The 26,096-nt window shown below is 43.5% G+C and overlaps 1 protein-coding gene across 1 annotated transcript; it reads right to left on the bottom strand.

Moving 5' to 3' along the window:
* Positions 1–4,234: 4,234 nt before the first annotated feature.
* Positions 4,235–25,239, bottom strand: babam1 (BRISC and BRCA1 A complex member 1). The gene is made up of 9 exons (XM_039002921.1): positions 25,127–25,239; positions 23,917–24,348; positions 23,677–23,735; positions 23,056–23,176; positions 22,812–22,890; positions 22,672–22,696; positions 20,473–20,602; positions 7,619–7,705; positions 4,235–5,090 (listed from the first exon to the last, which is right to left on the bottom strand). Exons 2-9 carry the CDS (start codon positions 24,334–24,336, stop codon positions 4,890–4,892), a joined length of 1,122 nt encoding a protein of 373 aa, XP_038858849.1. The 5' UTR covers positions 24,337–24,348; positions 25,127–25,239; the 3' UTR covers positions 4,235–4,889.
* Positions 25,240–26,096: the final 857 nt, after the last annotated feature.

Genomic DNA, 26,096 nt, shown 5'->3' with positions numbered 1-26,096 from the left:
TGTCATGAGTTATTTGCAGATGGAGCATGGCTGAAGGACTGATCATCTTGGTATGTTAGTGTGAACATCTATCTTATTGTTTTATAATGTCAACCCAATAGGATCTGAGATACCCGTCGTTTAATTTGAAAATATAAAGCATTACAAAAACAAATATTAGAAATGAGGCTGAGATAACATGTTGATACATTGCATCCTAGACACCAGCCCAGGCTTCTCACAGTCAGACCTCTCTCATCCCTCCTAGACACCAGCCCAGGCTTCTCACAGTCAGACCTCTCTCACCCCTCCTAGACACCAGCCCAGGCTTCTCACAGTCAGACCTCTCTCACCCCTCCTAGACACCAGCCCAGGCTTCTCACAGTCAGACCTCTCTCATCCCTCCTAGACACCAGCCCAGGCTTCTCACAGTCAGACCTCTCTCATCCCTCCTAGACACCAGCCCAGGCTTCTCACAGTCAGACCTCTCTCATCCCTCCTAGACACCAGCCCAGGCTTCTCACAGTCAGACCTCTCTCATCCCTCCTAGACACCAGCCCAGGCTTCTCACAGTCAGACCGCTCTCATCCCTCCTAGACACCAGCCCAGGCTTCTCAGTCAGACCTCTCTCATCCCTCCTAGACACCAGCCCAGGCTTCTCACAGTCAGACCTCTCTCATCCCTCCTAGACACCAGCCCAGGCTTCTCACAGTCAGACCTCTCTCATCCCTCCTAGACACCAGCCCAGGCTTCTCACAGTCAGACCTCTCTCACCCCTCCTAGACTCCAGCCCAGGCTTCTCACAGTCAGACCTCTATCATCCCTCCCAGACACCAGCCCAGGCTTCTCACAGTCAGACCTCTCTCACCCCTCCTAGACACCAGCCCAGGCTTCTCACAGTCAGACCTCTATCATCCCTCCCAGACACCAGCCCAGGCTTCTCACAGTCAGACCTCTCTCACCCCTCCTAGACACCAGCCCAGGCTTCTCACAGTCAGACCTCTCTCATCCCTCCCAGACACCAGCCCAGGCTTCTCACAGTCAGACCTCTCTCACCCCTCCTAGACACCAGCCCAGGCTTCTCACAGTCAGACCTCTATCATCCCTCCCAGACACCAGCCCAGGCTTCTCACAGTCAGACCTCTCTCACCCCTCCTAGACACCAGCCCAGGCTTCTCACAGTCAGACCTCTATCATCCCTCCCAGACACCAGCCCAGGCTTCTCACAGTCAGACCTCTCTCACCCCTCCTAGACACCAGCCCAGGCTTCTCACAGTCAGACCTCTATCATCCCTCCCAGACACCAGCCCAGGCTTCTCACAGTCAGACCTCTCTCACCCCTCCTAGACACCAGCCCAGGCTTCTCACAGTCAGACCTCTATCATCCCTCCCAGACACCAGCCCAGGCTTCTCACAGTCAGACCTCTCTCACCCCTCCCAAACACCAGATGTGGACGTGGCCCGTGCAGCACTGTGGGGAATAGTTGTTATTTTATGATCCCTGAGAGGAGGACAGTTCCTTATTGTTGTTCTGTTAACTCCTCTATCGTAGCTGCCCCTGCGTCTGTGTGCTGCCTGGGGAACAGGAAATAGCATCTGCATGTGTGGATCACATTGTTCATTAATTTGTGGATGGAATGATGTGATCAGGATTTGGCATGTGGGTTGTTTAGCATGATAGCATGGCGTTTTACTCAGAAATGTGATTTTCTATATTTAATCAGAAGTTACTGGAATTTCTGTTATGTAATATATTTTTGTACGATTGTTAAAATATTTTACAATATAAAACATACACATACAAACTACAATACAGATGCACACCTACATGCACATAACCCTGCCCAGACCCACCTACTCACACCCCCCATCTCCTTCTGCCAAATGGCCTCAAACTGCACAATTGTGTTTCTCTCTGTTGCCCACGCACTTTCAACATTTAGATAATAAAGCATTTGACCTTTGGTTGATTGGTTGATTTCCAGTGTTTAAGTATATGTTATTTCAAGATGATTGAAGAGCATTTGTGTGTCTGGGGGGCTGCTGTGAGCACTGTGAGTGAAGGGCTGAAAGATTTGTTTTTAGAAGAATTGCGTACAGGCATAAAACTTGGGTCTAATATACTCGAAAGTCTACTAAAGTGAGACTTTGTTCTTGTGTTTCTTGGCTATTTACATTGAAAAGCAACCTAGCTTGAGAACAAATCAATGTTTGAGAGACCTCTACTAGTGAGACTCACTGGATGACTCCAGTGGCCCTGTTACCAAGGTAACCTTCATTTTTTATTTAACCAGGTAAAGTTGACTGAGAACACATTCTCATTTTACAGCAACGACCTGGGGAATAGTTACGGGGAGAGGAGGGGGGATGAATCAGCCAATTGTAACCTGGGGATTATTAGGTGACCGTGATGGTATGAAGGCCAGATTTGGGAATTTAGCCAGGACACCAGGGTTAACACCCCTACTCTTACGATAAGTGCAATGTGATCTTTAGTGACCACAGAGTCAGGACACCTGTTTAACGTCTAATCCGAAAGACAGCACCCTACACAGGGCAATGTCCCAAATCACTGCCCTGGGGCATTTGGAAATTTGTTTTAGACCAGAGGAAAGAAACAGTGCCTCCTGTTGGCCCTCCAGCAGCATCTGGTCTCCCATCCAGGACCAACCTTAGCTTCAGAGGCCAGCCAGCAGTGGGGTGCAGGGCGGTATACTGCTGGCTCAAAGCAGCAGCCGAAACATTTTGTCTGTGATATTTTGGTTAGAAGACTCAGATCACAGAATATTAGATTAAAATCGAGCAATATACCACATCACTTCTTACTAGTAATACATTTCATGTTTTAGAAACATTGCTAAGCGTGCTCATCTATTTTTTGGTGTAATTATGGTGGAAACAAATATTTTGGCTGGTAGATTATAGTGGCTGGTAGATTAGTGGCCGGTAGATTATAGTGTCTGGTAGATTAGTGTCTGGTAGATTATAGTGTCTGGTAGATTATAGTGTCTGGTAGATTAGTGTCTGGTAGATTATAGTGTCTGGTAGATTATAGTGTCTGGTAGATTATAGTGGCCGGTAGATTATAGTGGCCGGTAGATTATAGTGTCTGGTAGATTATAGTGTCTGGTAGATTAGTGGCCGGTAGATTATAGTGGCTGGTAGATTAGTGTCTGGTAGATTATAGTGTCTGGTAGATTAGTGGCCGGTAGATTATAGTGGCTGGTAGATTAGTGTCTGGTAGATTATAGTGTCTGGTAGATTAGTGGCCGGTAGATTATAGTGTCTGGTAGATTATAGTATCTGGTAGATTAGTGTCTGGTAGATTAGTGGCCGGTAGATTATAGTGTCTGGTAGATTATAGTGTCTGGTAGATTATAGTGTCTGGTAGATTATAGTGTCTGGTAGATTAGTGGCCGGTAGATTATAGTGTCTGGTAGATTATAGTGTCTGGTAGATTATAGTGTCTGGTAGATTATAGTGTCTGGTAGATTAGTGGCCGGTAGATTATAGTGTCTGGTAGATTATAGTGTCTGGTAGATTAGTGTCTGGTAGATTATAGTGTCTGGTAGATTAGTGGCCGGTAGATTAGTGTCTGGTAGATTATAGTGTCTGGTAGACTAGTGGCCGGTAGATTATAGTGTCTGGTAGATTAGTGGCCGGTAGATTATAGTGGCTGGTAGATTTAAAAAAAAAAATCTACCTGCCAGTGCTTGGAAAACAAAAAAGTTTGTTTTAGGCCCTGATTCCACATCATAATACGTTGACAAATTACAATGATTGAACCAGGGTGTGCCCAGCGGGTGGCTACTGACATATTTGATTTCTGTTCTTAAATCCATTTTTAGAGAGGCTGTGATTTGTGATGTTGTTTTTTGTTGAAGCCATAACCTCTCAAGATAGGAGATGCTTATAAAAACATGATATATTTTGAAGTGTTATGAGATACAGGTCAGAGGGACTGACATCTCTGAAAAAAAAACAGTCAAAGCTGCCTTTGGCTCCGTAACTCTAAAATAATACTGGTCCTTGAGGGATGTTTATCCTTGCCTTTTAAAATAAAATATTTAATTATACCTGGATCTCTAATCTCAATAGATACCCCTACAAAGCAGTATAGTGAAACATTAAAAAGAGACTGTAGCCCCACGAATACGGGGTTGTCAACCATTGCTTGACTAAACTTCCTAAAGGACACATATACATATACTACCACCTAGTGGTGAAAAGACATACTGGGTCTGGGACACAAAAACAACATGTAGATTACTAACATTTATCTTTTAATCATCAGATACAGATCAATGAAACTACAATTGACAAAACAAAACAGCATAAGTGGGAATATAAACAGCTGACTGACAAGACAAACGTACCCATCAGAGGGTGTACGGATGTAAAAACAAGAAAATGAATCAGTTTACAACCCTTCTCAAACAGCCCATTACAACAACCTTGCTCCTGACCGTGTATATTAGCTATATTTAGTTATTTCAATGTACGTTTTCCACAAGCCAGCCATGGAAATGGGTGACATCTATTGTGTAGGCATGGATTTCACTCTTTAAGACTTTTAGGGAAAACACTGTCCCCAAATCAGGTTTAAAACTAAATGAAATACATACACACATGCTTCCTAATTTCCCCATTGTCATCACCTAGCAACCCATCTCCTAGCAACCCATCTCCTTGTCCAGTTAGAGCAGTGTTCTCCAAGCCTGGTTCTGGAGAGTTACAGCGTGTGCAGACGTTTAGTCCAGCGCCGGCCACTAACACACTTGACTCAACAGGTTTTTGCTCCATCCCTGCACTGCAGACCCTGTAACTCTCCAGGACCAGGGTACTCTGAAGACCCCCAAGTTAAACACTGGCCTCCCCTGGGGGTCCGTCGCTCGACCAGGCACCTCCAGTTAGACGGTGGCCTCTACGTCCTGGGGGTCATCTCCCTCTAGCAGGCTGTAGGACGCATGGCTCTGGAAGGGTCTCTGGAGGGGGTGGGACAGCAGCTTGGCCATGCAGTTGTGGAGCTCGATGGCCGGCCCACACAGAGATACCTCGAAGTGGTAACAGGTGCCTTTAGAGTCCAGGTTACAGAACGATGTGTAGATGTCCTACAGAGAGAAAACACACGCAAGAAATTACAGTTTAAGTGAAAGGATATCTCCTCTAAGTGAAACAGTTGTTCAGGTTTCAGTGATAGAACAGGAAGTGAAGTCGGAAAGTATTCAGACCCCTTGACTTTTTCATTTTTGTTACGTTACGGAATTATTCTAAAATAGATTGAAAAAAAATAAAATGTTTGATGTTATAAAAAAATAAAAAATACCTTATTTACATAAGTATTCAGACCCTTTGCTATGAGACTCAAAATTGAGCTCAGGTGATTGTGTTGAGGCACAATCTAGGGCAAGTGTACCAAAACATTTCTGCAGCATTGAAGGCCCCCCAAAGCACAGTGTCCTCCCTCATTCTTAAATGGAAGAAGTTTGGAACCACCAAGACTCTTCTGAGAGCTGGTCACCCGTCCAAACTGAGCAATCGGGGGAGAAGGCCCTAAGCACACAGCCAAGACAAAGCAGGAATGGCTTCAGGACAATTCTCTGAATTTCCATGTCAACAACGTTGTTGACAGGTGTGTAAAATCGAGCACACAGCCATGCAATCTCCATAGAAGAACATAGGCAGTAGAATGGCCTTACTGCAGAGCTCAGACTTTCAACGTGGCACCGTCATAGGATGCTACCTTTCCAACAAGTCAGTTCGGCAAATTTCTGCCCTGCTAGAGCTGCCCCGGTCAACTGTAAGTGCTGTTATTGTGAAGTGGAAACGTCTAGGAGCAACAACGGCTCAGCCGCATAGTGGTAGATCACACAAGCTCACAGAACGGGACCACCGAGTGCTGAAAAATCGTCTGTCCTCGGTTGCAACACTCACTACAGAGTTCCAAACTGCCTCTGGAAGCATCATCAGCACAATAACTGTTCGTCGGGAGCTTCATGAAATTGGTTTCCATGGCTGAGTAGCCGCACACAACCCTAAGATCACCATGCGCAATGCCACGCGTCGGCTAGCGTGGTGTAAAGCTTGCCGCCATTGGACTCTGGAACAGTGGAAACACGTTCTCTGGAATGATGAATCCCTCAATGTGATCAAGACAAAGGAGATGATTGTGGACTACAGGAAAAAGAGGACCAAGCACATTCAAGTTCCTTGGTGTCCACATCACCAACAAACTAACATGGTCCAAGCACACCAAGACAGTTGTGAAGAGGACACGACAAAACCTATTCCCTCTCAGGAGACTGAAAAGATTTGGCATGGGTCCTCAGATCCTCAAAAGGTTCTACAGCTGCACCATCGAGAGCATCCTGTCTGATTGCATCACTGCTTGGTATGGAAACTGCTCGGCCTCCGACCGCAAGGCACTACAGATGGTAGTGCGTATGACCCAGTACATCACTGGGGCCAAGCTTCCTGCCATCCAGGACCTTTATACCAGGCGGTGTCAGAGGAAGGCCCTAAAAATTGTCAAAGACTCCAGCCACCCTAGTCATAGACTGTTCTCTCTGCTACCGCACGGCAAGCGGTACCAGAGCACCAAGTCTAGGTCCAAGAGGCTTCTAAACAGCTTCTACCCCCCAAGCCATAAGACTCCTGAACATCTAATCAAATGGCTAGCCAGACTATTTGCATTGCCCCCCTTTTACACCGCTGCTACTCTCTGTTATCTTCATCATCATCTATGCATAGTCACTTTAATAACTCTACATGTACATATTACCTTTTTATTGATTTTAAACTGCATTGTTGGTTAGGAGCTCGTAAGTCAGCATTTCACTGTTGTTGTATTCAGCGCATGCAACTAATAACATTTGATTTGATGAATCACGCTTCAACATCTGGCAGTCCAACAGACGAATCTGGGTTTGGTGGATGCCAGGAGAACCCTACCTGCTCCAATGCATAGCACTGCCAACTGTAAAGTTTGGTGGATGATTAATAATGTCTGGGGCTGTTTTTCATGGTTTGGCCTAGGCCCTTTAATTCCAGTGAAGGGAAATCTTAACGCTACATTATAGACAACTCTGTGCCTACAACTTTGTGGCAACAGTTTGGGGAAGGCCCTTTTCCTGTTTCAGCATGACATTGCCCCCGTGCACAAAGCGAGGTACATACAGAAATTGTTTGTCAAGATCGGTGTGGAAGAACTTGACTGGCCTGCACAGAGCCCTGACCTCAACCCCATCGAGCACCTTTGGGATGAATTGGAACGCCACCTGCGAGCCAGGCCTAATCGCCCAACATCAGTGCTCGACATCACTAATGCTCTTGTGGCTGAATGCAAGCAAGTCCCCTCAGCAATGTTCCAACATCTAGTGGAAAGCCTTCCCAGAAGAGTGGAGGCTGTTATAGCAGCAAAGGGGGGAACAACCCATGATTTTGTAATGAGATGTTCGACGAGCAGGTGTCCACTTACTTTTGGTCATGTAGTGTACATGAGCTGTAAGGTGCCGCTATAAGACGGAATGGTGTTTTTCAGCAGGCATCACAATCTCACATAGTAACATTTCAGAGCTTGGACGAGTGTCTGTGCCGATGTTCTCCTTGAATCCCTCCCTCCCTCTTCTCGACCACTCACCCTCCAGCTGGCCTCATCCCCCTGCTCCTCAGCCCCGTTGTGAAGGTAAACCACATCAAAGAAGAAGTAGGGAGACAGCAGCATGCTCTACAGGATGAGACAAGGACAGTTAGTGTCTCTGTTCAAATAATACCACAAACACTGAAAGGGTTAGGTCTCACCACAGATATAACACACGTGATACAAACAGCTGTACATAATAGTATTCAGTGAAGAGTCAGAGCAGTAGACGTCTGATAAGGTCATTGATACAGTGTTGGTATAGTAGTAGAGTTAACAGTAGTAGGTTGACAGTGTTGGTATAGTAGTAGAGTTAACAGTAGTAGGTTGACAGTGTTGGTATAGTAGTAGAGTTAACAGTAGACAGTGTTGGTATAGTAGTAGAGTTAACAGTAGTAGGTTGACAGTGTTGGTATAGTAGTAGAGTTAACAGTAGACAGTAGTAGGTTGACAGTGTTGGTATAGTAGTAGAGTTAACAGTAGACAGTGTTGGTATAGTAGTAGAGTTAACAGTAGTAGGTTGACAGTGTTGGTATAGTAGTAGAGTTAACAGTAGTAGGTTGACAGTGTTGGTATAGTAGTAGAGTTAACAGTAGACAGTGTTGGTAGAGTAGTAGAGTTAACAGTAGACAGTGTTGGTAGAGTAGTAGAGTTAACAGTAGACAGTAGTAGGTTGACAGTATTGGTATAGTAGTAGAGTTAACAGTAGACAGTGTTGGTAGAGTAGTAGAGTTAACAGTAGACTAGTAGGCTGACAGTATTGGTATAGTAGTAGAGTTAACAGTAGACAGTAGTAGGTTGACAGTATTGGTATAGTAGTAGAGTTAACAGTAGACAGTATTGGTATAGTAGTAGAGTTAACAGTAGACAGTAGTAGGCTGACAGTATTGGTATAGTAGTAGAGTTAACAGTAGACAGTATTGGTATAGTAGTAGAGTTAACAGTAGACAGTAGTAGGCTGACAGTGTTGGTATAGTAGTAGAGTTAACAGTAGACAGTAGTAGGTTGACAGTGTTGGTATAGTAGTAGAGTTAACAGTTGACAGTGTTGGTAGAGTAGTAGAGTTAACAGTAGTAGGTTGACAGTGTTGGTATAGTAGTAGAGTTAACAGTAGACAGTGTGGGTATAGTAGTAGAGTTAACAGTAGACAGTAGTAGGTTGACAGTGTTGGTATAGTAGTATAGTTAACAGTAGACAGTGTTGGTATAGTAGTAGAGTTAACAGTAGACAGTGTTGGTATATTAGTAGAGTTAACAGTAGACAGTAGTAGGTTGACAGTGTTGGTATAGTAGTAGAGTTAACAGTAGACAGTGTTGGTATAGTAGTAGAGTTAACAGTAGACAGTGTTGGTATAGTAGTAGAGTTAACAGTAGACAGTAGTAGGTTGACAGTGTTGGTATAGTAGTAGAGTTAACAGTAGACAGTGTTGGTATAGTAGTAGAGTTAACAGTAGACAGTAGTAGGTTGACAGTGTTGGTATAGTAGTAGAGTTAACAGTAGACAGTGTTGGTATAGTAGTAGAGTTAACAGTAGACAGTGTTGGTATAGTAGTAGAGTTAACAGTTGACAGTGTTGGTATAGTAGTAGAGTTAACAGTAGACAGTGTTGGTATAGTAGTAGAGTTAACAGTTGACAGTGTTGGTATAGTAGTAGAGTTAACAGTAGTAGGTTGACAGTGTTGGTATAGTAGTAGAGTTAACAGTAGACAGTGTTGGTATAGTAGTAGAGTTAACAGTAGACAGTAGTAGGTTGACAGTGTTGGTATAGTAGTAGAGTTAACAGTAGACAGTAGTAGGTTGACAGTGTTGGTATAGTAGTAGAGTTAACAGTAGACAGTGTTGGTATAGTAGTAGAGTTAACAGTAGACAGTAGTAGGTTGACAGTGTTGGTATAGTAGTAGAGTTAACAGTAGACTAGTAGGCTGACAGTGTTGGTAGAGTAGTAGAGTTAACAGTAGTAGGTTGACAGTGTTGGTATAGTAGTAGAGTTAACAGTAGACAGTGTTGGTATAGTAGTAGAGTTAACAGTTGACAGTGTTGGTAGAGTAGTAGAGTTAACAGTAGACAGTAGTAGGTTGACAGTGTTGGTATAGTAGTAGAGTTAACAGTAGACAGTAGTAGGTTGACAGTGTTGGTATAGTAGTAGAGTTAACAGTAGACAGTGTTGGTATAGTAGTAGAGTTAACAGTAGACAGTGTTGGTATAGTAGTAGAGTTAACATTAGACAGTAGTAGGTTGACAGTGTTGGTATAGTAGTAGAGTTAACAGTTGACAGTGTTGGTAGAGTAGTAGAGTTAACATTAGACAGTAGTAGGTTGACAGTGTTGGTATAGTAGTAGAGTTAACAGTAGACAGTATTGGTATAGTAGTAGAGTTAACAGTAGTAGGTTGAGTGTTGGTATAGTAGTAGAGTTAACAGTAGACAGTAGTAGGTTGACAGTGTTGGTATAGTAGTAGAGTTAACAGTAGACAGTGTGGGTATAGTAGTAGAGTTAACAGTAGACAGTGTTGGTATAGTAGTAGAGTTAACAGTAGACTGTAGTAGAATCCTGACTAGAACCCAAAAATTTGATCATATTACTCCAGTGCTAGCCTCCCTACACTGGCTTCCTGTTAAGGCAAGGGCTGATTTCAAGGTTTTACTGTTAACCTACAAAGCATTACATGTGCTTGCTTCTACCTATCTTTCCGAGTTGGTCCTGCCGTACATACCTACACGTACGCTACGGTCACAAGACGCAGGCCTCCTAATTGTCCCTAGAATTTCTAAGCAAACAGCTGGAGGCAGGGCTTTCTCCTATAGATCTCCATTTTTATGGAATGGTCTGCCTACCCATGTGAGAGACGCAGACTCGGTCTCAACCTTTAAGTCTTTACTGAAGACTCAACTCTTCAGTGGGTCATATGATTGAGTGTAGTCTGGCCCAGGAGTGTGAAGGTGAACGGAAAGGCTCTGGAGCAACGAACCGCCCTTGCTGTCTCTGCCTGGCCGGTTCCCCTCTCTCCACTGGGATTCTCTGCCTAAACCCTATTACAAGGGCTGAGTCACTGGCTTACTGGTGCTCTTCCATGCTGTCCCTAGGAGGGGTGCGTCACTTGAGTGGGTTGAGTCACTGATGTGATCTTCCTGTCTGGGTTGGCGCCCCCCCTTGGGTTGTGCCGTGGCGGAGATCTTTGTGGGCTATACTCGGCCTTGTCTCAGGATGGTAAGTTGGTGGTTGAAGATATCCCTCTAGTGGTGTGGGAGCTGTGCTTTGGCAAAGTGGGTGGGGTTATATCCTTCCTGTTTGGCCCTGTCCGGGGGTATCATCGGATGGGGCCACAGTGTCTCCTGACCCCTCCTGTCTCAGCCTCCAGTATTTATGCTGCAGTAGTTTGTGTCGGGGGGCTAGGGTCAGTTTGTTATATCTGGAGTACTTCTCCTGTCTTATCCGGTGTCCTGTGTGAATTTAAGTATGCTCTCTCTAATTCTCTCTCTCGGAGGACCTGAGCCCTAGGACCATGCCTCAGGACGACCTGACATGATGACTCCTTGCTGTCCTCAGTCCACCTGGCCGTGCTGCTGCTCCAGTTTCAACTGTTCTGCCTGCGGCTATGGAACCCTGACCTGTTCACCGGACGTGCTACCTGTCCCAGACCTGCTGTTTTCAACTCTCTAGAGACAGCAGGAGCAGTAGAGATACTCTTAATGATCGGCTATGAAAAGCCAACTGACATTTACTCCTGAGGTGCTGACTTGCTGCACCCTCGACAACTACTGTGATTATTATTATTTGACCATGCTGGTCATTTATGAACATCTTGGCCATGTTCTGTTATAATCTCCACCCGGCACAGCCAGAAGAGGACTGGCCACCCCTCATAGCCTGGTTCCTCTCTAGGTTTCTTCCTAGGTTTTGGCCTTTCTAGGGAGTTTTTCCTAGCCACCGTGCTTCTACACCTGCATTGCTTGCTGTTTGGGGTTTTAGGCTGGGTTTCTGTACAGCAATTTAAGATATCAGCTGATGTACTAAGGGCCATATAAATAAATTTGATTTGAAAATTTGATTTAGTAGGTTGACAGTGTTGGTATAGTAGAAGAGTTAACAGTAGACTAGTAGGCTGACAGTGTTGGTAGAGTAGTAGAGTTAACAGTAGTAGGTTGACAGTGTTGGTATAGTAGTATAGTTAACAGTAGACAGTGTTGGTATAGTAGTAGAGTTAACAGTAGACTAGTAGGCTGACAGTGTTGGTAGAGTAGTAGAGTTAACAGTAGTAGGTTGACAGTGTTGGTATAGTAGTAGAGTTAACAGTAGACAGTGTGGGTATAGTAGTAGAGTTAACAGTAGACAGTGTTGGTATAGTAGTAGAGTTAACAGTAGACAGTAGTAGGTTGACAGTATTGGTATAGTAGTATAGTTAACAGTAGACAGTGTTGGTATAGTAGTAGAGTTAACAGTAGACAGTAGTAGGTTGACAGTGTTGGTATAGTAGTAGAGTTAACAGTAGACAGTGTTGGTATAGTAGTAGAGTTAACAGTAGACAGTGTTGGTATAGTAGTAGAGTTAACAGTAGACAGTGCGGGTATAGTAGAAGAGTTAACAGTAGACAGTAGTAGGTTGACAGTGTTGGTATAGTAGTAGAGTTAACAGTAGACAGTAGTAGGTTGACAGTGTTGGTATAGTAGTAGAGTTAACAGTAGACAGTGTTGGTATAGTAGTAGAGTTAACAGTAGACAGTGTTGGTATAGTAGTAGAGTTAACAGTAGACAGTAGTAGGTTGACAGTGTTGGTATAGTAGTAGAGTTAACAGTAGACAGTGTTGGTATAGTAGTAGAGTTAACAGTAGACAGTAGTAGGTTGACAGTGTTGGTATAGTAGTAGAGTTAACAGTAGACAGTGTTGGTATAGTAGTAGAGTTAACAGTTGACAGTGTTGGTATAGTAGTAGAGTTAACAGTAGACAGTAGTAGGTTGACAGTGTTGGTATAGTAGTAGAGTTAACAGTAGACAGTGTTGGTATAGTAGTAGAGTTAACAGTAGACTAGTAGGCTGACAGTGTTGGTAGAGTAGTAGAGTTAACAGTAGTAGGTTGACAGTGTTGGTATAGTAGTATAGTTAACAGTAGACAGTGTTGGTATAGTAGTAGAGTTAACAGTAGACTAGTAGGCTGACAGTGTTGGTAGAGTAGTAGAGTTAACAGTAGTAGGTTGACAGTGTTGGTATAGTAGTAGAGTTAACAGTAGACAGTGTGGGTATAGTAGTAGAGTTAACAGTAGACAGTGTTGGTATAGTAGTAGAGTTAACAGTAGACAGTAGTAGGTTGACAGTATTGGTATAGTAGTATAGTTAACAGTAGACAGTGTTGGTATAGTAGTAGAGTTAACAGTAGACAGTAGTAGGTTGACAGTGTTGGTATAGTAGTAGAGTTAACAGTAGACAGTGTTGGTATAGTAGTAGAGTTAACAGTAGACAGTGTTGGTATAGTAGTAGAGTTAACAGTAGACAGTGCGGGTATAGTAGAAGAGTTAACAGTAGACAGTAGTAGGTTGACAGTGTTGGTATAGTAGTAGAGTTAACAGTAGACAGTGTTGGTATAGTAGTAGAGTTAACAGTAGACAGTAGTAGGTTGACAGTGTTGGTATAGTAGTAGAGTTAACAGTAGACAGTGTTGGTATAGTAGTAGAGTTAACAGTAGACAGTGTTGGTATAGTAGTAGAGTTAACAGTAGACAGTAGTAGGTTGACAGTGTTGGTATAGTAGTAGAGTTAACAGTAGACAGTGTTGGTATAGTAGTAGAGTTAACAGTAGACAGTAGTAGGTTGACAGTGTTGGTATAGTAGTAGAGTTAACAGTAGACAGTGTTGGTATAGTAGTAGAGTTAACAGTTGACAGTGTTGGTATAGTAGTAGAGTTAACAGTAGACAGTAGTAGGTTGACAGTGTTGGTATAGTAGTAGAGTTAACAGTAGACAGTAGTAGGTTGACAGTGTTGGTATAGTAGTAGAGTTAACAGTAGACAGTGTTGGTATAGTAGTAGAGTTAACAGTTGACAGTGTTGGTATAGTAGTAGAGTTAACAGTAGACAGTAGTAGGTTGACAGTATTGGTATAGTAGTATAGTTAACAGTAGACAGTGTTGGTAGAGTAGTAGAGTTAACAGTAGACAGTGTTGGTATAGTAGTAGAGTTAACAGTAGACAGTAGTAGGTTGACAGTGTTGGTATAGTAGTAGAGTTAACAGTAGACAGTGTTGGTATAGTAGTAGAGTTAACAGTAGACAGTAGTAGGTTGACAGTGTTGGTATAGTAGTATAGTTAACAGTAGACAGTGTTGGTATAGTAGTAGAGTTAACAGTTGACAGTGTTGGTAGAGTAGTAGAGTTAACAGTAGACTGTAGTAGAATCCTGACTAGAACCCAAAAATTTGATCATATTACTCCAGTGCTAGCCTCCCTACACTGGCTTCCTGTTAAGGCAAGGGCTGATTTCAAGGTTTTACTGTTAACCTACAAAGCATTACATGTGCTTGCTTCTACCTATCTTTCCGAGTTGGTCCTGCCGTACATACCTACACGTACGCTACGGTCACAAGACGCAGGCCTCCTAATTGTCCCTAGAATTTCTAAGCAAACAGCTGGAGGCAGGGCTTTCTCCTATAGATCTCCATTTTTATGGAATGGTCTGCCTACCCATGTGAGAGACGCAGACTCGGTCTCAACCTTTAAGTCTTTACTGAAGACTCAACTCTTCAGTGGGTCATATGATTGAGTGTAGTCTGGCCCAGGAGTGTGAAGGTGAACGGAAAGGCTCTGGAGCAACGAACCGCCCTTGCTGTCTCTGCCTGGCCGGTTCCCCTCTCTCCACTGGGATTCTCTGCCTAAACCCTATTACAAGGGCTGAGTCACTGGCTTACTGGTGCTCTTCCATGCTGTCCCTAGGAGGGGTGCGTCACTTGAGTGGGTTGAGTCACTGATGTGATCTTCCTGTCTGGGTTGGCACCCCCCCTTGGGTTGTGCCGTGGCGGAGATCTTTGTGGGCTATACTCGGCCTTGTCTCAGGATGGTAAGTTGGTGGTTGAAGATATCCCTCTAGTGGTGTGGGAGCTGTGCTTTGGCAAAGTGGGTGGGGTTATATCCTTCCTGTTTGGCCCTGTCCGGGGGTATCATCGGATGGGGCCACAGTGTCTCCTGACCCCTCCTGTCTCAGCCTCCAGTATTTATGCTGCAGTAGTTTGTGTCGGGGGGCTAGGGTCAGTTTGTTATATCTGGAGTACTTCTCCTGTCTTATCCGGTGTCCTGTGTGAATTTAAGTATGCTCTCTCTAATTCTCTCTCTCGGAGGACCTGAGCCCTAGGACCATGCCTCAGGACGACCTGACATGATGACTCCTTGCTGTCCTCAGTCCACCTGGCCGTGCTGCTGCTCCAGTTTCAACTGTTCTGCCTGCGGCTATGGAACCCTGACCTGTTCACCGGACGTGCTACCTGTCCCAGACCTGCTGTTTTCAACTCTCTAGAGACAGCAGGAGCAGTAGAGATACTCTTAATGATCGGCTATGAAAAGCCAACTGACATTTACTCCTGAGGTGCTGACTTGCTGCACCCTCGACAACTACTGTGATTATTATTATTTGACCATGCTGGTCATTTATGAACATCTTGGCCATGTTCTGTTATAATCTCCACCCGGCACAGCCAGAAGAGGACTGGCCACCCCTCATAGCCTGGTTCCTCTCTAGGTTTCTTCCTAGGTTTTGGCCTTTCTAGGGAGTTTTTCCTAGCCACCGTGCTTCTACACCTGCATTGCTTGCTGTTTGGGGTTTTAGGCTGGGTTTCTGTACAGCAATTTAAGATATCAGCTGATGTACTAAGGGCCATATAAATAAATTTGATTTGAAAATTTGATTTAGTAGGTTGACAGTGTTGGTATAGTAGAAGAGTTAACAGTAGACTAGTAGGCTGACAGTGTTGGTAGAGTAGTAGAGTTAACAGTAGTAGGTTGACAGTGTTGGTATAGTAGTATAGTTAACAGTAGACAGTGTTGGTATAGTAGTAGAGTTAACAGTAGACTAGTAGGCTGACAGTGTTGGTAGAGTAGTAGAGTTAACAGTAGTAGGTTGACAGTGTTGGTATAGTAGTATAGTTAACAGTAGACAGTGTTGGTATAGTAGTAGAGTTAACAGTAGACTAGTAGGCTGACAGTGTTGGTAGAGTAGTAGATTTAACAGTAGTAGGTTGACAGTGTTGGTATAGTAGTAGAGTTAACAGTAGACAGTGTGGGTATAGTAGTAGAGTTAACAGTAGACAGTGTTGGTATAGTAGTAGAGTTAACAGTAGACAGTAGTAGGTTGACAGTATTGGTATAGTAGTATAGTTAACAGTAGACAGTGTTGGTATAGTAGTAGAGTTAACAGTAGACAGTAGTAGGTTGACAGTGTTGGTATAGTAGTAGAGTTAACAGTAGACAGTGTTGGTATAGTAGTAGAGTTAACAGTAGACAGTGTTGGTATAGTAGTAGAGTTAACAGTAGACAGTGTGGGTATAGTAGAAGAGTTAACAGTAGACAGTAGTAGGTTGACAGTGTTGGTATAGTAGTAGAGTTAACAGTAGACAGTGTTGGTATAGTAGTAGAGTTAACAGTAGACAGTAGTAGGTTGACAGTGTTGGTATAGTAGTAGAGTTAACAGTAGACAGTGTTGGTATAGTAGTAGAGTTAACAGTAGACAGTGTTGGTATAGTAGTAGAGTTAACAGTAGACAGTAGTAGGTTGACAGTGTTGGTATAGTAGTAGAGTTAACAGTAGACAGTGTTGGTATAGTAGTAGAGTTAACAGTAGACAGTAGTAGGTTGACAGTGTTGGTATAGTAGTAGAGTTAACAGTAGACAGTAGTAGGTTGACAGTATTGGTATAGTAGTATAGTTAACAGTAGACAGTGTTGGTAGAGTAGTAGAGTTAACAGTAGACAGTGTTGGTATAGTAGTAGAGTTAACAGTAGACAGTAGTAGGTTGACAGTGTTGGTATAGTAGTAGAGTTAACAGTAGACAGTGTTGGTATAGTAGTAGAGTTAACAGTAGTAGGTTGACAGTGTTGGTATAGTAGTAGAGTTAACAGTAGTAGGTTGACAGTGTTGGTATAGTAGTAGAGTTAACAGTAGACAGTGTTGGTATAGTAGTAGAGTTAACAGTTGACAGTGTTGGTATAGTAGTAGAGTTAACAGTAGACAGTAGTAGGTTGACAGTATTGGTATAGTAGTATAGTTAACAGTAGACAGTGTTGGTAGAGTAGTAGAGTTAACAGTAGACAGTGTTGGTATAGTAGTAGAGTTAACAGTAGACAGTAGTAGGTTGACAGTGTTGGTATAGTAGTAGAGTTAACAGTAGACAGTGTTGGTATAGTAGTAGAGTTAACAGTAGACAGTAGTAGGTTGACAGTGTTGGTATAGTAGTATAGTTAACAGTAGACAGTGTTGGTATAGTAGTAGAGTTAACAGTTGACAGTGTTGGTAGAGTAGTAGAGTTAACAGTAGACAGTAGTAGGTTGACAGTATTGGTATAGTAGTATAGTTAACAGTAGACAGTGTTGGTAGAGTAGTAGAGTTAACAGTAGACTAGTAGGTTGACAGTATTGGTATAGTAGTATAGTTAACAGTAGACAGTGTTGGTATAGTAGTAGAGTTAACAGTAGACTAGTAGGCTGACAGTGTTGGTATAGTAGTAGAGTTAACAGTAGACTAGTAGGCTGACAGTGTTGGTATAGTAGTAGAGTTAACAGTAGACAGTGTTGGTATAGTAGTAGAGTTAACAGTAGACTAGTAGGCTGACAGTGTTGGTATAGTAGTAGAGTTAACAGTAGACTAGTAGGTTGACAGTGTTGGTATAGTAGTAGAGTTAACAGTAGACAGTAGTAGGTTGACAGTATTGGTATAGTAGTATAGTTAAAAGTAGACAGTGTTGGTATAGTAGTAGAGTTAACAGTAGACAGTGTTGGTATAGTAGTAGAGTTAACAGTAGACAGTAGTAGGTTGACAGTATTGGTATAGTAGTAGAGTTAACAGTAGACAGTGTTGGTATAGTAGTAGAGTTAACAGTAGACAGTGTTGGTATAGTAGTAGAGTTAACAGTAGACTAGTAGGCTGACAGTGTTGGTATAGTAGTAGAGTTAACAGTAGACTAGTAGGCTGACAGTGTTGGTATAGTAGTAGAGTTAACAGTAGACAGTGTGGGTATAGTAGTAGAGTTAACAGTAGACAGTGTTGGTATAGTAGTAGAGTTAACAGTAGACAGTGTTGGTAGAGTAGTAGAGTTAACAGTAGACAGTAGTAGGTTGACAGTATTGGTATAGTAGTATAGTTAACAGTAGACAGTGTGGGTATAGTAGTAGAGTTAACAGTAGACAGTGTTGGTATAGTAGTAGAGTTAACAGTTGACAGTGTTGGTAGAATAGTAGAGTTAACAGTAGACAGTAGTAGGTTGACAGTATTGGTATAGTAGTATAGTTAACAGTAGACAGTGTGGGTATAGTAGTAGAGTTAACAGTAGACAGTGTTGGTATAGTAGTAGAGTTAACAGTTGACAGTGTTGGTATAGTAGTAGAGTTAACAGTAGACAGTAGTAAGTTGACAGTGTTGGTATAGTAGTAGAGTTAACAGTAGACAGTGTTGGTATAGTAGTAGAGTTAACAGTAGACTAGTAGGCTGACAGTGTTGGTAGAGTAGTAGAGTTAACAGTAGTAGGTTGACAGTGTTGGTATAGTAGTATAGTTAACAGTAGACAGTGTTGGTATAGTAGTAGAGTTAACAGTAGACTAGTAGGCTGACAGTGTTGGTAGAGTAGTAGAGTTAACAGTAGTAGGTTGACAGTGTTGGTATAGTAGTAGAGTTAACAGTAGACAGTGTGGGTATAGTAGTAGAGTTAACAGTAGACAGTGTTGGTATAGTAGTAGAGTTAACAGTAGACAGTAGTAGGTTGACAGTATTGGTATAGTAGTATAGTTAACAGTAGACAGTGTTGGTATAGTAGTAGAGTTAACAGTAGACAGTAGTAGGTTGACAGTGTTGGTATAGTAGTAGAGTTAACAGTAGACAGTGTTGGTATAGTAGTAGAGTTAACAGTAGACAGTAGTAGGTTGACAGTGTTGGTATAGTAGTAGAGTTAACAGTAGACAGTGTTGGTATAGTAGTAGAGTTAACAGTTGACAGTGTTGGTATAGTAGTAGAGTTAACAGTAGACAGTAGTAGGTTGACAGTATTGGTATAGTAGTATAGTTAACAGTAGACAGTGTTGGTAGAGTAGTAGAGTTAACAGTAGACAGTGTTGGTATAGTAGTAGAGTTAACAGTAGACATTAGTAGGTTGACAGTGTTGGTATAGTAGTAGAGTTAACAGTAGACAGTGTTGGTATAGTAGTAGAGTTAACAGTAGACAGTAGTAGGTTGACAGTGTTGGTATAGTAGTATAGTTAACAGTAGACAGTGTTGGTATAGTAGTAGAGTTAACAGTAGACAGTAGTAGGTTGACAGTATTGGTATAGTAGTATAGTTAACAGTAGACAGTGTTGGTAGAGTAGTAGAGTTAACAGTAGACTAGTAGGTTGACAGTGTTGGTAGAGTAGTAGAGTTAACAGTAGACTAGTAGGCTGACAGTGTTGGTATAGTAGTAGAGTTAACAGTAGACTAGTAGGCTGACAGTGTTGGTATAGTAGTAGAGTTAACAGTAGACAGTGTTGGTATAGTAGTAGAGTTAACAGTAGACTAGTAGGCTGACAGTGTTGGTATAGTAGTAGAGTTAACAGTAGACTAGTAGGTTGACAGTGTTGGTATAGTAGTAGAGTTAACAGTAGACAGTAGTAGGTTGACAGTATTGGTATAGTAGTATAGTTAACAGTAGACAGTGTTGGTATAGTAGTAGAGTTAACAGTAGACAGTAGTAGGTTGACAGTGTTGGTATAGTAGTAGAGTTAACAGTAGACAGTAGTAGGTTGACAGTATTGGTATAGTAGTATAGTTAACAGTAGACAGTGTTGGTATAGTAGTAGAGTTAACAGTAGACAGTGTTGGTATAGTAGTAGAGTTAACAGTAGACAGTAGTAGGTTGACAGTATTGGTATAGTAGTAGAGTTAACAGTAGACAGTGTTGGTATAGTAGTAGAGTTAACAGTAGACAGTGTTGGTATAGTAGTAGAGTTAACAGTAGACAGTAGTAGGTTGACAGTATTGGTATAGTAGTAGAGTTAACAGTAGACTAGTAGGCTGACAGTGTTGGTATAGTAGTAGAGTTAACAGTAGACTAGTAGGCTGACAGTGTTGGTATAGTAGTAGAGTTAACAGTAGACAGTGTGGGTATAGTAGTAGAGTTAACAGTAGACAGTGTTGGTATAGTAGTAGAGTTAACAGTTGACAGTGTTGGTAGAGTAGTAGAGTTAACAGTAGACAGTAGTAGGTTGACAGTATTGGTATAGTAGTATAGTTAACAGTAGACAGTGTGGGTATAGTAGTAGAGTTAACAGTAGACAGTGTTGGTAGAGTAGTAGAGTTAACAGTAGACAGTAGTAGGTTGACAGTATTGGTATAGTAGTATAGTTAACAGTAGACAGTGTGGGTATAGTAGTAGAGTTAACAGTAGACAGTGTTGGTATAGTAGTAGAGTTAACAGTAGACAGTAGTAAGTTGATACAGTGGTGGTATAGTAGTAGAGTTAACAGTAGACAGTAGGTTGACAGTGTTGGTAGAGTAGTAGAGTTAACAGTAGACTAGTAGGTTGACAGTGTTGGTAGAGTAGTAGAGTTAACAGTAGACTAGTAGGTTGACAGTGTTGGTATAGTAGTAGAGTTAACAGTAGACAGTAGTAGGCTGATACAGTGGTGGTCCAGTATTGTCCCTTACATTGACAGCGTCTGAGGGGCTGAACTGCAGCTGTCCAGCGTGTCTACTGTAGATGAGGAGAGTCCTGACTACAAACGGAGGGGGGATGGTCTGGATGTTGTCCATGAGAGGAAGATCTATCTTCTGACGGCTACACGGACAGCAGAGGATATAGGACAGCAGTGAGAACCACAGCAGAGGATACAGGACAGCAGTTACAACCACAGCAGAGGATACAGGACAACAGTTACGACCACAGCAGAGGATACAGGACAACAGTTACAACCACAGCAGAGGATACAGGACAACAGTTACGGCCACAGCAGAGGATACAGGACAGCAGTTACGACCACAGCAGAGGATACAGGACAGCAGTTACGACCACAGCAGAGGATACAGGACAACAGTTACAACCACAGCAGAGGATACAGGACAACAGTTACGACCACAGCAGAGGATACAGGACAACAGTTACGACCACAGCAGAGGATACAGGACAGCAGTTACGACCACAGCAGAGGATACAGGACAACAGTTACAACCACAGCAGAGGATACAGGACAGCAGTTACGACCACAGCAGAGGATACAGGACAGCAGTTACGACCACAGCAGAGGATACAGGACAACAGTTACAACAGGACAGCAGTTACAACCACAGCAGAGGATACAGGACAGCAGTGAGAACCACAGCAGAGGATACAGGACAGCAGTGAGAACCACAGCAGAGGATACAGGACAGCAGTGAGAACCACAGCAGAGGATATAGGACAGCAGTGAGAACCACAGCAGAGGATATAGGACAACAGTTACAACCACAGCAGAGGATACAGGACAACAGTTACGACCACAGCAGAGGATACAGGACAACAGTTACAACCACAGCAGAGGATACAGGACACCAGTTACAACCACAGCAGAGGATACAGGACAACAGTTACAACCACAGCAGAGGATACAGGACAGCAGTTACAACCACAGCAGAGGATACAGGACAGCAGTTACGACCAGAGCAGAGGATACAGGACAGCAGTTACGACCAGAGCAGAGGATACAGGACAGCAGTTACGACCAGAGCAGAGGATACAGGACAACAGTTACGACCACAGCAGAGGATACAGGACAACAGTTACGACCACAGCAGAGGATACAGGACAACAGTTACGACCACAGCAGAGGATACAGGACAACAGTTACGACCACAGCAGAGGATACAGGACAACAGTTACGACCACAGCAGAGGATACAGGACAACAGTTAACCACAGCAGAGGATACAGGACAGCAGTTACAACCACAGCAGAGGATACAGGACAGCAGTTACGACCAGAGCAGAGGATACAGGACAGCAGTTACGACCAGAGCAGAGGATACAGGACAGCAGTTACGACCAGAGCAGAGGATACAGGACAGCAGTTACGACCAGAGCAGAGGATACAGGACAACAGTTACGACCACAGCAGAGGATACAGGACAACAGTTACGACCACAGCAGAGGATACAGGACAACAGTTACGACCACAGCAGAGGATACAGGACAACAGTTACGACCACAGCAGAGGATACAGGACAACAGTTACGACCACAGCAGAGGATACAGGACAACAGTTAACCACAGCAGAGGATACAGGACAGCAGTTAACCACAGCAGAGGATACAGGACAACAGTTAACCACAGCAGAGGATACAGGACAACAGTTAACCACAGCAGAGGATACAGGACAACAGTTAACCACAGCAGAGGATACAGGACAACAGTTACGACCACAGCAGAGGATACAGGACAACAGTTACGACCACAGCAGAGGATACAGGACAACAGTTAACCACAGCAGAGGATACAGGACAGCAGTTAACCACAGCAGAGGATACAGGACAACAGTTACGACCACAGCAGAGGATACAGGACAACAGTTACGACCACAGCAGAGGATACAGGACAACAGTTAACCACAGCAGAGGATACAGGACAGCAGTTAACCACAGCAGAGGATACAGGACAACAGTTACGACCACAGCAGAGGATACAGGACAACAGTTACGACCACAGCAGAGGATACAGGACAACAGTTACGACCACAGCAGAGGATACAGGACAACAGTTAACCACAGCAGAGGATACAGGACAACAGTTAACCACAGCAGAGGATACAGGACAGCAGTTAACCACAGCAGAAGGGAAAAGTAGAGAAGTGATTAAAGGAGGAAGTGATGTAACTTACATAACACTAAGAAGATCCTCTAGATCTGGTGAAGGATATTAAGGAGACAACTTCCTGTATGCCCCAACAGTAATACAATACCACACTAGACTACACTACAGGCTGAATGGCTTGTTGTTGTTGTGACAGAGGAAGGATACTGAAGGTTTCACACACGTTGGTGTCCAGGTCATAGAGACAGCTGCACAGTTCCCTGGGGTCAGAGGTGAAACCTGACAGCTAAGAGAGAGCGACACACACACACGCATACGGAAAGGATGGAATAGAATTAGACTCAAATTGGAAATACAGCACCATGTGATAACTGAGCATAATAACAACGGTTTGGTTGTGGCCTTCAGGAAAAATACATTTACTTAAAGTGAATGGGCCAACAAGACTCACCCACAAGGCATCATCATTAACAACCACCAGGGCAAACTCATGGCGCTTGTCAATCTTGTGTTTTGTTCTCACAAACATCTCAATCATCTTCTGGGAAATATTGAGAGCGTTGGTCTTGGATCTGAAGGGAAAGGATTCAGAACTTTAGAGAGTGGCAACTTCACGTGTCGTCAAGCAGATAAGAGATATGGTGCGGCAGGTAGCCTAGTGGTTAGAGTGTTGGGCAGGTAGCCTAGTGGTTAGAGCGTTGGGCAGGTAGCCTAGTGGTTCGAGCGTTGGGCAGGTAGCCTAGTGGTTCGAGCGTTGGGCAGGTAGCCTAGTGGTTCGAGCGTTGGGCAGGTAGCCTAGTGATTCGAGCGTTGGGCAGGGTAGCCTAGTGGTTAGAGCGTTGGGCAGGTAGCCTAGTGGTTCGAGCGATGGGCCAGTAACCGACAAGTTGCTTGATCGAATCCCCGAGCTGACAAGGTAAAAATCTGTCGTTCTGCCCCTGAACAAGGCAGTTAACCCACTGTTCCTAGGCTGTCATTGTAAATAAAAATTTGTTCTTAACTGACTTGCCTAGTTAAATAAAGGTTAAATAAAAAAATTAAATATGCCAACAAGACCAGAAGTAGAACTCACCCATTGAAGGACTCCAGCTTTTGTGATGACATCTCTTCAGAGAGATCCAAACAGATGATCTGTCATAATAAAAAATATAGGATTACAATCTTATAACAACATGGTCTGAGCCAATCCCTTTGCACGTCCTTTCATCTAGCCTAAATCCCAGGAGTGAACTTCATTAGCCCAATATCTCTCACAATGACATCCCTTTGATCTCATTCTGTTTCTAGTCATCAACAATACAGGATCACGCACCACTTTCTCTGGACAGTTGACGCGGGGTGCTCGTAGCTGGAACTCTGCCGTGGGAGGGATGGGGGGCGTCAGAGGGGGAGGAGCCTGGGTGGGTTTGGGCCTGTCCTTGGCCACTGGCGTGGGGGTGGGCAGGCCTACTATGGCATTGACCGTAGCTGCCACTATAGGGGCTATGGTCTGGGCTGTGGTGGCAGAGATTGTGGTGGTGGTGGAGCTAGGAGGACTGTCGCTGGTCGAGGCCTCCCCCTCTCCCTCCACTCGGCTGCCCACTGCAGGCTGCGGGGTGCTGGGGTTGCTGTTGCCTAGGCTACCAGTGCTGCTGCGCCTGTCCTCTGCACCCTCCGGGTTTGAGCGTGTTCTGGGCCGCAGCTCCACTGGTCGCTCCTCTCCGTCTGCTGGGCCGGGCTGTGGGGTCTCCATGGATACTGGTTGCTGCGGGGATATATCATCACATCACATATTTCAGTTATTCATTTATTTGAAAGGTTATTTGATGGAAACAGATGAACTTAAAATATGGACACAATGAATGACACGTGTGATGCATCCGTGTGGGTTAGTGCTCTCCGGGATCCTTGAGACGTCCCTAAAGCCTAACTCCTACTCTAATCGTTTTAAAATGTCAACTTCAATGGGGTGACGTCCCAAGGAAACTGTTTAGACATTAATCCGAGTGATGCAGTGGCTGGCCTGCTACTGGATTTGGTGCTGGGGGGAGAGGTGATATATTTGGCCTGTAGCCCTAGTGCGAGTGTCGGGAACCAGGGCGCATCCTCTAGTCTAGACGTCCACAACCCTTTCTCAGAAATCCTCTCGGCTGTCAGGGGGCCAAATGAATCCCTCCAGAAAAAGAAGAAAAAAAGTTGCCAGGAGCAGGCAGTCAGTGACGCAGCAGCCAGCCTCTCGAAAGCAACAGTGAATCAAATAGCAGTTCCCTTTTCCCTGTACAACCGTTTCCGGACAGGGCAAAATGTGAGCCTACTCTCAAAAACAGCGCGAGAGGCTGTATATTGAACACATACAGGGGATGAATCAAGATGAATCCATAGTCAGCAAACCAGCTAGCTAAATACTGGAACTAGCGATGTAAATGAACACAATCAAGACACCGGCTCAGGCAGCTGGCTGGCTAGCTAACGTTAGCAATCTCAGCATCGAAACTAAAGCATAGATATGCGTAAACATAGTTAGATTTAAAACGCCAACTTACATTTTTTTCCAGGAAATACCTCGGCTATACGTCTATAAAACGAAGAAAACGAATGAAATATAGTTCATATTTCGCTAACTATTTGTTGTGTACGGCCATCTTCCTGGCCGGAAGAATGTCAATCAGGAATTCCGGCAGCGGGGAATTGTGGTTATTGTAGTCCAAATATGAAATTGTCCTGTAAAATCATATAATACTGTATGTAATCAGATACATTGTTGCTAATATTATGTCAATGGGTCCACTTATTTTCAGCAAACAAGTAACTTCCCCTTTATATGATGACACAATTCAAGTAAATAATGAAGCAACTTGAAGTTTATTAGTTAATATTTTTTATTTAACCAGGTAGGCCAGTTGAGAACAAGTTCTCATTTACAACTGCGACCTGGCCAAGATAAAGCAAAGCAGTGCGACACAAACAACACAGAGTTACACATGGTATAAACAAACGTACAGTCAATAAGACAATAGAAAAATCTATATACAGTGTGTACAAATGTAGTAAGATTAGGGAGGTAAGGCCATAGTGACAATAGGCCATAGTGACAAAATAAATACAACTTAGCAATTAAACACTGGAGTGTTCATAAACATGAAGTGGACTTGGAAGCGCATTAAGAAGGATTACCAACCATATCGTCACTCAAATGCTTATGCTTAGCTTCTGAAAGTGGGCATCTCAACTGAGATAAAAACACAGTATAAAATCAGAGACAGACAGGAAGAGATCCAATGCGAGGGAGAACAAGGGTTGGGTTGGGATCACTATCTGACTCTTTTTCCCATTTGCTACTAGATGGCAAAATGGCTTTATCTGTGTGTTGTGATATCCTGAAGCTGAGATGGAGCTGGAACAGACAGAGTGATGTCACTGAACTCCTAAAACTAAAATACCAATACACCAGAGGCTTCACACAGATAGAGAGATACAGAAATAGAGAAATAGAAAGAGAGAGAGAAATGGTGA

The sequence above is a fragment of the Salvelinus namaycush genome, chromosome 10 (genome assembly GCF_016432855.1).
Source record: "Salvelinus namaycush isolate Seneca chromosome 10, SaNama_1.0, whole genome shotgun sequence".
Taxonomy (NCBI): Eukaryota; Metazoa; Chordata; class Actinopteri; order Salmoniformes; family Salmonidae; genus Salvelinus; species Salvelinus namaycush.
The sequence above is the reverse complement of the archived record's forward strand: the minus strand, read 5'-3'. Positions and strand labels throughout refer to the sequence as shown.

What these genes read in the sequence shown, in the direction of transcription:
- babam1 (XM_039002921.1), bottom strand. Translation starts at nt 24,336, where the DNA reads ATGGAGACCCCACAGCCCGGCCCAGCAGACGGAGAGGAGCGACCAGTG. An exon ending in AAGCTGGAGTCCTTCAATGG is followed by an intron (nt 23,177 to 23,676) that starts GTGAGTTCTACT and finishes CTTTCCCTTCAG; the next exon opens with ATCCAAGACCAACGCTCTCA. An exon ending in GAGGATCTTCTTAGTGTTAT is followed by an intron (nt 20,603 to 22,671) that starts GTAAGTTACATC and finishes CTGTCCGTGTAG; the next exon opens with CCGTCAGAAGATAGATCTTC.